Consider the following 13,793-nt stretch of genomic DNA (forward strand, 5'->3'; position numbering starts at 1 on the left):
CCCTGTGTAGTGACTCTGATCCATCATGCTGACCATGACCAGGACTTTGCCCCTGTGTCCAGATACAGGACTGCACATTATTATTTTACCATATGTGCATCTGCAGCTTCACTGTGGAGCTCTACAGGAAATTAGATGTAGTGCTAATAATCCTTTCCAGGCAGAAAACTAAACAAAGCAGAGTCCAGGTACTGTCCATAAAGGTCTCCATATAGGTCAATGGTGGAAGAAGTATTCAGATCATTAACTTAAGTGAAATAAGCAATCCCACAATGTTTAAATACTCAAGAGCAAGTATAGAATAAAAGTATGGGCAACATAATGCACTTAAAGTATCAAAGGTAAAACGCCCGGGAAACATTTAAGCAGTACTTTAATATTCTTGTTGGTTGAGGTGTATATAATTCTAACAGCTTTAAGTACTTTGAGGTGGTTTAATCTAAAATAATGCATACTATTCTGACACTGATTATATGTTTTGTATGTCAAATCTTTTAGTAAAAAGTAAAAAGTGCAATATTTTCTCTGAAACATGGTATAGTAGAGGAATAAAGTCTCATAAAATGGTAATATTCAAGTAAATTACAAGTAATTAAAATTTATATTTGAGTTAATGTACTTTGTTACTTTTCCTTGGTGCTTTAGGATTATGTATTACCTTTGCCCTTCAATTTCTGCAGAAAATTGTTAATCCTTAAACAAAGGTGTTATTTATAAAATCAGTTGCAGTATAACCATCAGGAGACATTTGCTATGACAGCTGTAAGGCTTTTAAATAACAATTAGTGACTCCTATTTACCTGAAGGTTAGGTTGCTATATACATAGACTGTATATAAGAAGATATATAGTTATATTAACTAATAATTATAAATTGCACAGCTTAAAACTGTTGAGTAAGAAAACAGGGGCTTTATGTCCTAGAGCAGTGGTTCTCAAATTGGGGTACGTGAAGGCACTCCAGGGGGCAAGTGAGATTTTTAAAAATTATATTTAAAATTAGCATCCATTCAAAAATCCTTTAAAAATAGTAATTTAATAAATATTCAATAGAATATAAGTGTAAATTCATAAACTGAATTTTATATTCAGTAGGCTATTCAATTTCATTATCCTAAAAAAAATGCTTTGTGCTGGTTAGGGGGTACTTGGCTAAAAAAACATTTCACAGGGGGTACATTACTGAAAAAAGGTTGAGAACCACTGTTTTAGAGCATAGAAGAGGTAGTGATGGACCTTGATTATTATTATTATTATTATTATTATTATTATTATTATTATTATTATTATTATTATTATTAAGAGACTTGACTGACACCAGATATTACCTAAATTAGGTACAAATTTTCTGAAGGAAATATCCAGTGATGCTTAAAATGTCCAAAGACATGGACCTCCAGTGCTTTCGGATTTACCCACTTCAGCAAAATGTCTCCATATGGAAACGCCAATATTTGGTGGATATATTTAAAAAGACAAATTCAGTCATATGGGATCCTTTAAACTTCAGACAGTGTAGTGCAACCTTCATTTAAAACTCCTTCTCACCCACTATCCCACATTATCTAAATACAAATGCAATTTATAGTGTGGTCAGTGGACACATTTTAATACATGTTTAAGTAGGTGTTTTTTTTTTTTCTGCATTTATTCTACTCATTCAGTCTAAAAGGAAATGTGCAGCCATTTTCCAACCCCCTTTTGGCACTCGCTTCCGGGCATAAAACCTTAATATTAATAACAATATAACGTGCCGAATTGTAAACATACACGTTTTACCATTACATAAGAAGATAATCACACTTATAAACACACAAGCCCCGTTCATGGTTTGCTGTACTAATATCTTTGCTGTTTTGTGACATCTGTCTCCGAGTGGGTGATTGTCGTCGGATCTGGCAACCCCCGTACGGACCCAGCCGGTGACTCCTGCGTCGGCTCCTCTCTCAGCTGAACCTCCGCAGAAGGTCTTTTCCATATAGCCGGCTAGCATCATGGCGAGCGTTGTGGATACCAAGCTATACGACATCCTCGGAGTTTCACCATCTGCCTCTGAAAACGAACTCAAAAAGGTACACAACACACTCTTATCAAACGAAACGTGAATGTGTTAAGTGGGAATAGACTACAAAAGAGTGAGGTCACCGGGGAATGTTGGCCTAGAAACAAGCAACGTGAGCTAGGTGAAGGGATGCTAACGCTAGCTAAGGGCTCTCAGCAGCAGTAGCTAGTTAGCCTAGCTAGTGAGCTAAGCTAGCTAGATAACTGTCCAGTACTTCACGGCGTTTTTTTTTTTGGTGGCAATTAAAGCTGCTCATTGGTGTGGGTTGAATATCAGAAATGGTTGTGCTTTTCATCGTTACATAGCTACATCTGAAGGATGGAGTTAGCCTGCCCGAAGACCAAGAAATACACTGGTGACCACGAGTGTGATAGCATTTACCGGCTATTGACGTTAGATGAGACATCCCAGCAACTAGCCTTCACCAAGTCGAACAGTAACGAAGCAAGTGCACACTAAACAAGAAGAAAAGAAACCCCCCTGTGGGCCCTAGTGTGAGGTCTGGTGTGGCTACACTTTGGGTGAAATGTATCGTGAGTTGAGGTTTAGCGTTGAACGTGTGTGTGTGTGGGTGACTGGATGTATGTCGTGTAACATCAGGGGACGCTACTGTGTACTCAGTGTGTGTGTGTGTGTGTGTGTGTGTGTGTGTGTGTGTGTGTGTGTGTGTGTGTGTGTGTGTGTGTGTCGTCAACGTGACCCCCAAGCTCAACACAAACACCATCTATTCATCTTCCTACCGTGCTAAACATTGTGACATGAAAATCATCAATTTAAAAGACAGCGATGCTCCTGCAAGTGTCCTTATGTTTTTGACAACAGGCCCACAAGTCAAGCACTTGGCTAGTGAGGACAGTGAATACACGTCGTGATCTGCTAACACAGCTTTTTTTTTTGATACAGGTGGTGTCTGTCTTCAGGGCGCAAACACAGTTTTGTTCATTTTGAATTTTGGTTTATTACAGGCCTACCGCAAATTGGCTAAAGAGTACCACCCTGACAAGAACCCTGATGCTGGAGACAAGGTATGACGTACAAAAGCATTGCAACACCATTGTTAGCAACAGCAATAGCTCAATTATTCAACAATTGGGACCAAGAAATGATGTCAACTTAGTTTATCATGATCACACAGCCCAACTCTTTGAGGATTTAGAGGTAAGTTACACATCAGAGTACAGAATATGAAACAGCTTTTTTTCCCTAGCGAAATGCACATTAGTGTTTGATTCATACTGCTCTATGACCTTTTTTCTCAGATTCTTCAGTCTGACACAAAAGACTAGACTGTCTTTTTGTTTTGTTTTCACTTTGTAAAAGGGGCTCTTCAGAAACGCACCTAGTTGGCCCTTTTTGCTGTGATGTTCTGAGTCAAGCTGTCTGATTGTACCTTTTTTTTCTTTTTCTTTCATTTTCCAGTTTAAAGAGATCAGTTTTGCATATGAGGTACTGACAAACCCAGAAAAGAAGGAGCTCTATGATCGCTATGGAGAACAGGGCCTACGGGAGGGAGGAGGCGGTGGGCCTGGCATGGACGATATCTTCTCTCACATTTTTGGTGGAGGACTATTTGGGTTCATGGGGGGGCAGGGTAGAGGACGCAATGGAGGCAGGAGGAGAGGAGATGATATGGTTCACCCTCTGAAGTAAGTATGTTACATAAATACTGTTTGGTGCTTCCATGGGGTGTTCAAACATATTATGTTGTTGCACACATCTTATATCTCTTTTTTTCATGCAGAGTTTCTCTTGAAGACCTCTACAATGGCAAAACCACCAAACTGCAGCTCAGTAAGAATGTGCTGTGTGGTGCCTGTAATGGGTGAGTTTGCTTTAAAATGTTTAATTTTATTCGTTGAATCAATATTTTCAAAACCCTGACGGAAGACAGCATGTCATAAAGTAGTTTTGTTGGAAATAAATTCCTGTTAACAGTGATGATGCTTTACTGTTTGCCTTTTAGTCAGGGGGGTAAGGCAGGAGCAGTTCAGAAGTGTGTGGCATGCAGAGGACGAGGTATGAGAATCATGATTAGACAGCTGGCACCTGGGATGGTCCAACAGATGCAGTCAGTCTGCACAGACTGCAATGGAGAAGGTATTGTGTCCATAAAAACCCACACACTGACTATACTTTTAAAAGACACCGCATATTGTACAACTACGAGCACAACGGCACACTGAAGTTGTCCAATCTCTGTATGTGTGCTTGTGCAGGTGAGGTGGTAAATGAGAAGGACCGCTGCAGAAAGTGTGAGGGCCATAAGGTGTGTAAGGAGACTAAGCTTCTTGAGGTGCATGTGGACAAAGGCATGAGACATGGACAGAAGATCACATTCTCTGGGGAAGCTGACCAAGCACCTGGCGTCGAACCAGGAGACATAGTCCTGGTGCTGCAAGAGAAAGAACATGAGGTAAAGAAAACAATTGGCTTCTGATATTGATTGTTTAGCTGTATTTATTTTATTATCAGGGCTAAGAAGAAATATTTCCATTATTTGTTGTACATTTTACGGCACTTAACAAGTTTGGATGTCAATCTATATCAGGAGTTTCGTCGTGATGGCAGTGACCTTCACATGGTCCAACGTATCGGCCTGGTTGAGGCTCTGTGTGGCTTCCAGATGACCGTTGCGCACCTTGATGAACGCCAGTTGCTCGTCAAATATCCACCCGGCAAGGTCATCGAGCCAGGTAAACAAGTCTTCAAACCACGTTCATTTATTATATCTCGGTCATGATATTCCTGACATTTTTTGGTGCAAAAGATAATAGATCTTATGTTTACTGCATCTATTCCATTTTATTGCAGCTTGTTTTACTTTCGCCAACAGTAATTTTTACATACACATGATATTATGATTTTAAAAAAACATGTAATGTCCTGATAAACACTAACGGTGTAGAGATCTTGCGTATACACATACATTTTCATGACAGTTAAATCTGGAGAAAGTATAATATAATACTAATTGTCTTAACTGTGTAGGTATAAAACAAATGCCAAATAGGATTTTAAATTTTTATTGTAACACATCATAATTTGCCGCAAGCAAAGTAATGCACATTTTCAGAGTTCAGTTTTGCCTGACAGTTCTGTTCTGCTTATATCACAATATATAGTACATATCTTGTAAAGTGCAATGTCTAGGATACCTATTTTGTCTACGTGCCTTTACACCACTTTTTTGGTGTGTGGTTGTGTGGCAGGTTCTATTCGAATGGTGAAGGGAGAGGGAATGCCTCAGTACAGAAACCCATTTGAGAAGGGAGACCTTTACATCAAGTTTGACGTCCAGTTCCCTGAAAACAACTGGATTAGCCCTGAAAAACTGAATGTGAGTTGCAAGTGTTAACCATCCCGTCCTGCACAATTATAAATCCATAAGCACGAATGATTGTAGTGTAATTTTTATTTTTTAACTCAATTCTGTTCTTGCAGGAACTGGAGTGCTTACTCCCTGCTCGTGCTGAGACTCCTGTGATTGCAGCAGATGCAGAGGAAGTTGACCTGACAGAATTTGACAAGAGTCAAGGGTCAGGAAGCGGAGCCAGGAGAGAGGCCTACAATGATAGTTCTGATGAGGAAGGGGGCCATCATGGCCCAGGGGTGCAGTGTGCACACCAATAGAAAGACTCATACATAAAGACATGCACATTGCGCACACAAACAAACGCATAAATACATGAACATCTATTGAGTCCCATTGCTAACACCATTCAAGACTTGACACGCATACATGTTGATTTCTCTACTTTCATGAATCACATGAAAAAGAGATGTACACAAATACATATACACTTATATCAACCCTCCTCAGTTCCATGGTGCCCATAAGTCAGAGATATGCTGGACGTGTGATGACCATTTTGTGTTTATGGACAGTAGTGCTCATCAAAGCCCCCAGCAAGAAGGTTCACTGAATGAACTTGACTTGGACCCGCCCTGTTTTCATCCTCAGCTTTTACCTTTCACTGTGGGAAACACCAGTCTAGTGTATAAAATGCAAATATTGTTGACTTTCTTGTATAAGGTGTAGTTTAGTGTATCTCACACACAAGCGCATGCTGCTTTCTTGCTGATGATCTTGCACATGTAGATCAAGGGTCCAGATAGGACACTACAAGAAATCTGACACCACACCTGTTTAAATTTCAGTGTCAATGCTATCAAAGTCCCCTGCTATCAAGAGAGCTGACCTAATTACAGCCCTAAAAGTGTGTCCTCTGCACAGCCTGCTGAGAACCGCACGTTTAATCCTTTAAGGTGACCAGTCATATTTTGAACATGGGACTGTTTCTGTTAAGTCCCGAGCTCTCACATTGCTAAAATATTAAAGCCCTGATTAAAACACCTGTCAGCCAGGCATCATGTTTTCATAGTTTGGAAATTTAAACTTGTTTGTCTTTGTTGGTTCGAATGTTAGTGTTTTCGAGACCACAGAACTTGAACCTACATAGCGTACTCTTCATTTGAATTGAGGACACACTTGTGTACTTTGTTCGTACTGTATGTGTGTAATGCAGCGGCTCCGTGTGTGAGCTGCTGTTGAATGTTCTGGCTTATTAGAGTGATAGATATTCCTGCTTTGTGTTGGACTGCAGTGTGAGTGGACACTTAATAGGGGCCATTTAAGAGGGAAAAAACAGAATGTTTATTTACTGAGAATCTTTTCCCATGTAGACATTTTCCCTCTGCACACCAGAACCAGGAGATCCTCTTCTCTTGCAGGAAAACCACTGGGCCCACACCAAACCTCTGTATTATACATATCTTCCCATCGTAGAGTTGTTAGCTAAACTTACATTCTTTGACATGTTACAATATTCCTATCCCTATAGACCTGTAAATAAATACAGCCCCAGTCAATAGGTGCATTCTAAGTCTACAGCGGTGTCCTTCGTCTTGTCAAATTATTTCTTTTACAAGTGAGTAATGGCCAACCGTGCCAATAAATATGTTCTGTTCAGGTGAAGGAGAGCTGATGGAACCTCTGTAGACCGTTAACATGCACCTCTGCGACTTATTGTGTATGTAATTAAGGCCACGGGGATAATGTGTACACAACTAAAGGGGGGTCATGGATTAATGACGTTAATGTTGATGCTTACGTTTGTCAAGATGATAACTGTATAATAAAACAGTCACTTAAAGTTTGTGATCTGTCTTATTGCATATGCAAACCCTGCATTCACAACATTTCTTTTTAATAATGTGAGCTTAAATGACCATAAACCAGAGGGGCACTGCAGGTAAAAAAAAATCTGCACTATGATACTTGAACTCATCAGAATATTATGTGATAATCAATGTGGCAGATTTTAAAATCATTAGAAAATCACACTTCAGCTGGACAGTGTTGACAGCAATTGTTGGCTAAAAAGCCTTTTGTTAAAACTACACATGAATTTAAGCAGCTGTAGTTTCTCAGTCGGCTCCTTCCTCTGTTTCACTGCTGTTGAGAGCTACTGGACCCAGGAGCTCCTTAAATCCTGCAGTATTCCTAGAGGATGAAAAGGAAACACAGGGGGTGGTGGTAAACCATACATTGGTGTTCCCAGTTTCATTTAAAGAGGTGTCCCTCACCTCTCTCGTTTGGACTGCATCACATAGGATCTCTCTCTTCTCAGCTGCTCCAGTCGCTCCCTGACAACTGTCTTCTGCTGGTTCTTATCCTCCTACAACACAATAGTAACGGTGATGCAATGATAGATACATTATCTAGACTGATTCCCTAAATACACAGTATTTTACCTGAGGTAGATCTTGAGTGAGGTGTTTTAGCCTGTCTGTGTGTTTCAGGCCGAGCAGGTCTTCCTCCGCCTTTCTGTTCTGTATGATCGACAGACGCTCCTGAACCTGAACGACAAACCCTGTCAGAGTGACATGTTGCCTCCGCCTCCCACAAACAATGATCTGAATACTAGTGGGTGAAATTCCTACTCTGCTTCTGCACCTCTCTCTCTCACCCTCAGCAGTTGTCTCTCTCTGTCTCTCTGCTGCCTCTGTTCCACCTTTCTTTGCATGTCCACCAGGTTGCGCATTGTTCTTTCTCTCTCCATTGCTGAGAGTGGTTCTCTTGCTCGCTCTCTCTCCATCAGTGTAGCTTCCCTCATTGCCTCCCTCTCTGCAGAGCTGCTGTCAACCTTTACAAGAGGAAACAGCAGACGAGTGAATTATGTTGAAATCCGTTCGGCACGGATCTTGGTTGCACAACCATGTGTCGGCAAACTTACTGTGGCTCGTGTATTATATTTCTGGTCCTCAGCATGAGAAGGTTCAGGCCCTCTCACGTCCCACAGCCCCGACTCTGTAGCAGTGGGACACATTTCCACCTCGAGCACTTCTCTGTCCACATTAGCTGTCTCTCTCATCAGTTCAGAGCAAATGTCACCACCATGCTGTTCAATCTCAGGAGGATAAACCAAAAGTTGTGGTTGTGCAGCCTGCAGGGTCTCTGCTACCAGAGCATGGGTTTGCAGGTCACATTCAGATCCTCCCTTCTCTGGTTGATCAGCTAGTGCTCTCTCAACCAAGGCCAACTAAGAAGAGTATAGAAGGGGTAAAAAAATCAGATACATGACATATTAATACAATGTTTTATGGTCTGCTTTATAAATCATTTTGAGTACCTGCCCTGCTGTGCTGCACTGCTGGTCTGCAGACTGTGTGTTAGGATGACTTGTGGAATCAAAGTGGAGCCGAGTGGGTTTCATCTCTTCTCTGTCACTCTCTCCAGTACTCTCCTCACACGGTGTGTGTTCAGCTGTACTGCTTGTGTCATTTGGCTGTACATCCTGGTTCTGTCCTCTAATCTCTTCCTCATACTCTGGTGGTTTGCTCCAAGCAAGAGTGATCAGTGAGCCCTGTTTCTCATAACTCTGGGGGCTCTCTGTTGCACTGCCCGCTTCTTCTTCCTGGGCTCCTCTGTCGGCGGCGAGACTCTGACTTGTTGCATCTGATACACACAAGATCTCCAAGTAGGGCAGGTCCTCCATGACCGCTCCACAACCTGGGGGGAAAGCAACATGTTGTAATTGCAGCTGTAAGTGTTTGGTCGAGGTTTGCCTGTTTTTTGCAGTACCTTGACAGACGTCCTCCTTGTCAGTCCATGCTGCAGCTTGCATTACATTCAGTTCTCTGCTGGCCTTTCTGATTGAATCCACCGTCAGAGTTTCAACTGGCACACCACTGCAGCGGGACAGAGCTGCGATTTGCTCATTGCTGCTATTCTCGGTTAAGTTTGGATAAGAAGGGAGTATAGAGCCTGAAGTAAGAGGGGCATCTGATATCAGTTGGAGCAGGCTGGTGTAGCGTTGAGCTTGAAGTTCTGATTCATATGCGTCTCGCAGAGCTTCGATACACTGTGCACTCTAACAGACACACATCATTATTTGAACAGTCTGTGCTTTATTAAAAGAGCCGCTGTAATTGTGGAATCTGTGGAAACGATGGGATGTTATGGTTGTCTTGACTCACCTTGTCCATGACTGCTGGCAGTAATGCAGACGTTTGGATTTCTTGGAGCTCCATCAGATGGGTCAAAAGGAGCAGGGAACAATCCTCCAGGTGGTGTTGGTACCACATTGCCGGTTGACTGCTTATGTTCAGCTGGAGTTGTGTCTGGAGGTTTGTTTGCTTTAAGGGGATCTGAGTGTCATTGCATGTCTGCAGGCCAGCATGGATTTCTCGAAGTCTTTTTATACAACAACTTCTTAAAGCAGCTTGCTGATGGCTTTCTGCATAGGAAAGGTGGTAGATACAAAAAATGAGGGGAATACAAAAGGGGACTACAAAAGAAAAAAGCAATTCTGACAAGCATGCAGCAGTCAAATATCCATATACCCTCTTTTGGAGGCAGTGTGCAACCTGGCTCTTGCAAATCCTCTATGGAGACCCCATTTGCCAACTTGACCAGGTGCTTCCTCTCCTGCTCCTGAGTCAGCACCAGCAACTGCAGCACTGCCTGTTGTAACAGGGCCAAACATTTTTGTTCTGCTGCTGATAAAACTACTGTAGTGTTTTACTTTAAGCCATTACTCGAGAAACATAGTACTAAAATTTTAAAAAACAAGGTTATGAAATGTGCTGCCTCTCTCTCAGAACATGCAGATGTACAATACCTGCTGTGGTGATACAGAGATAAAGTCTTTATTTTGCTCCTCCTCTTCACTGTGAAGCCACAGTGCTGCCTGCTCTGCTCTGCAGGGACTCTGAACGTGTGGCCTGAACAGATAATGTGGGACAGACAGGGTATAGCTGAAACAGAGTGTGCATAGGGCAAAAAGCAAGACCTGATGATAGTGAATACATTTTCCTTTTCAGTGTTGAATTTATGTTTTCACTTTTAGTTATGGCTCACCATGTCTCCCAGGACTGCCGAGCTGCCAGTAGAGCACTGTAGGACATTTTTTCTCTCTGAGCTCGGAGAGTTGCCAATCTGATGTAAAGGCACAGCAGCCTCAGGCTCTCCCTGTCCAGCCTGGAAGGTGAAAGATTAATGAATCAACTCATTAAGTACCTGGTAGGAACCATAAAGAAGTCTATATGTGTCAAATCTGAAATCTGCAACAATTCCTTGCATAAGTGTTAACTTGCGTTGGGTAGAAGGTGGGCTAAATCACACAGTAATTAAATCAATACATCTTAAATCAACGTGAATATATGTTGGATTATTTGGTTTTCATTGATGTGTAGACTTAAGATGACCCGGGATATCTCATGACATCACGAGAATCAAGCTGCCGTGCAAAATAAGAGCTGACTTACTTCCAGCTGGTTAAAATTTTTAAAAGTATTTACCTCTCACCCAGGACTGTTAGTGTGTCCCTTTCTTGTTGATGAAATGTGCATAACTCATACAGGAGCGAAACAGCAGACCAAGACTGTTCCCTCCACTCAGGACCGCTTCTCAGGAAGGCCCTGCAGGAGAGTATCTTTGTTATAGTGCTTTTGTTTGACGTCCATTTAGGGGACTTGGAAAGTTGTTTGCAGTGTTTACGTGAATTATGATGAAGTAAAATATCTGTGTTTTTATACATAAATTACTGCTCTCTCAACAGTAGTCTGTATTTTTACTTTACTTTTTTAGTTTTGGGAAATATTGCTGTATTGTAGGTTAGTCATTCAGTATATTTATTTTTCTATTTATCTTTAATGTGTTATACTAACCTTGTCATTGTGTGTTACCTGTATATCCTCAAGGCTCCTGGCAGCTCAGCCAAACGGAGCATGTCACCTGATTCCAAAACCTCATCTGCCAGTTCCCCAAGCCCCTCCTCTTCCTTATGTTGTTGCCATGGCAGCAGGGTCTCCCAGATATTTTGAGCTGTGGTATCACAGTGAAAGAAGAGGAAGGGAAGAAAATCAGGAATGTGAAACACCTGGACTAGGCTCTATGATACTGAGTATGTTATACTTAGAGTTAGGATATTGTTCTTTGTGTGTTATTGCTACAAAAGTTAAGAAAGATTTTTCCTTACTGTAGTGCTCCTGAAGCATTTCAGTATAAAGCAAGTGGGTCACCACATCATACTTCACTTCCAGCAAGAGGAGGACATCTGAGAGGGAGACACAGCCCCAGGCCTGACCTCTAACCCCTAGGCTTTGGCCCTGCCAGGGAGATGGCAATATACTTTGCACACTCTCTGATGCCAATCTAAGAAGATAAATAAAAGCACATATCAATATCTTAATTATATAGTGAACATGCAATTCAATGCTTAATGGATGCCTTGTAACATTAAATAAAGGTTTCAATTGTTCTAGAGGTCAAAAATTCACATCCTACGCGGCTGTGGCGTAGTGGAGAGCAAGGTAGTTCTCCATTCAGAGGATCGGTGGTTCGATACCCGGCTTCGGCAGTCGATGTGTCCTTGGGCAAGACACTTAACCCCAAGTTGCTCCTGAAGGCTTGCCATCGGTGTGGACTGGATGATGAATGTTAGTTAGAGTCTGATGGTGGCACCTTGATGGTAGCCTGTCATCAGTGTGTGAATGGGTGAATGATATGTAATATACTACTGATTGTAAGTCGCTTTGGATAAAAGCGTCTGCTAAATGACTGTAATGTAATGTAAAAATCAATACTGCAATGAGTCAATACTTAGTTAAAGTAATACCATGTGGCTTTTAAAAGAAGAACAAACACATTCTCCTTCAATCAAATTGAAAAGGTACATTATTTTACAATAAAATGTATTATTGCTCAAATAAATACACTCAGGTGTTTTGGTGCTTCAGCCTTACTTAGTCTGGTATGATCAGTATTGTATGATGGCTTATGTTAGCAGACTTTAGGTGGATCTATGCATAACAGGTATTACTGACTCATTTCACTTTTTTTAACTTAACATTAATTGTCACAGCAGACGTTGTTCAGTGGAAGTTACACAGGCTCGCTTTAAATCAAATAATTATATTTTCAGCTAATCTTACTGTATGTTTAGCAGGTGTAGCCTCAATCTACGAGGCATCAAGAAAGTCAATCCTTTATAAGCATTAAGCAATGGAGTAAAACAGTATTATTTCGCTCTGTACTCTGATAGATTTAAAGTATTAAGTATTGTATTATAAAAAGGAAAACCCAGGTAAGCGCCTTTACCTTAAAATTGTATCTGAGTAACTTTTAGACCTCTGTGAGTTAAGATGCTCACCTGGCCCAGCACTGCCTGGCTGCCTTCTTGAGCCTCTTCACACCTCTCACACTCCCGTTCAGCTCTTTTCCCCCGACCACTTGTTTGAAAATATTTGGGTCTGTGCTTTGGTGAAGGCCATTCAACACATGTGGATTGACTCTAACTTGTTTGTCCATTGAATAGAGAGTGTTGAGATTTCCAACATTTAGCAGCTGGAGGTCCCAGTAGAGCTGCAGATAAGAATATTGACTTTTAGTGGTGATGAAAAAATAATATTTTGTCCACTGCGTTTCTCAGACGCCGTTAAATGAAATTCAGAGAGAGGAAAAACATTGCATTGACGACCTTTTCCTTCTTTTCCTTCTCCCGTTCCATTTCTAGGAGAACGTCCAACACATTTTCACCAACACATGACCAACTATTGTCGCCTCCTGCAATCTGAAACAGGCACAGGTATATAGGAGTATCCCATAATAACAAATGAAGATTGGATCAAACAATAGCGGCTTTGTTGTTTTAAATATATCATAGTTTTTACCTTCTTCATGACCACATGTGCTTCCTCGGTGTTGGAGGAAACATGAAACACTTTGTGGTAGAGGACACTCACATCTTCAGAGGAGAACTCTGCTCCGACAGACTTACCCAGGGATCGATACAGACCGGCGATACAATCCTGAAGGAAAATGCAAAGACATTAGATGTAGTTTACATATATACACAAAAACTAATAAACAACATCTTACCTGCTCCATGTTTTCACCACTGTGGACTGATAAATGATACAGGCTGTTACTATGGTTACAGTAGTCCTCTGCACAACAGCTGGATCAGGTTACCAAGCAACAAAAGTGACAGTGTATCTGTCAGGGGGAGAAATGTGATCCAAGACCATGTGACATTGAAGTGTTCTGTGACATTGAATCACCAGTGAAAGTTGGTGGCTCCCAATGTGTAAAGTGTATATTATGATGCCTGTCTCATACATTATATGTAATCATGAACCTTAATTAAAATCCTCGGATGAAATAGAGGTAAAACATTTTTAAATAGGACTTTAATTTCCTGTTAAGTTTCCTCGAAATAACTATATAA

At 41.2% G+C, this 13,793-nt stretch overlaps 1 protein-coding gene across 1 annotated transcript; it reads left to right on the forward strand.

The window, feature by feature from the left end:
* Positions 1-1,832: 1,832 nt before the first annotated feature.
* dnaja2b (DnaJ heat shock protein family (Hsp40) member A2b) lies at positions 1,833-5,708 on the forward strand. Its single transcript, XM_054619877.1, has 9 exons — positions 1,833-2,071; positions 3,027-3,086; positions 3,481-3,707; positions 3,803-3,883; positions 4,025-4,158; positions 4,278-4,474; positions 4,610-4,754; positions 5,271-5,398; positions 5,503-5,708. Exons 1-9 carry the CDS (start codon positions 1,994-1,996, stop codon positions 5,689-5,691), a joined length of 1,239 nt encoding a protein of 412 aa, XP_054475852.1. The 5' UTR covers positions 1,833-1,993; the 3' UTR covers positions 5,692-5,708.
* The last annotated feature ends 8,085 nt before the right edge of the window (positions 5,709-13,793 follow it).

The sequence above is a fragment of the Anoplopoma fimbria genome, chromosome 19 (assembly GCF_027596085.1).
Source record: "Anoplopoma fimbria isolate UVic2021 breed Golden Eagle Sablefish chromosome 19, Afim_UVic_2022, whole genome shotgun sequence".
Lineage (NCBI taxonomy): Eukaryota > Metazoa > Chordata > Actinopteri > Perciformes > Anoplopomatidae > Anoplopoma > Anoplopoma fimbria.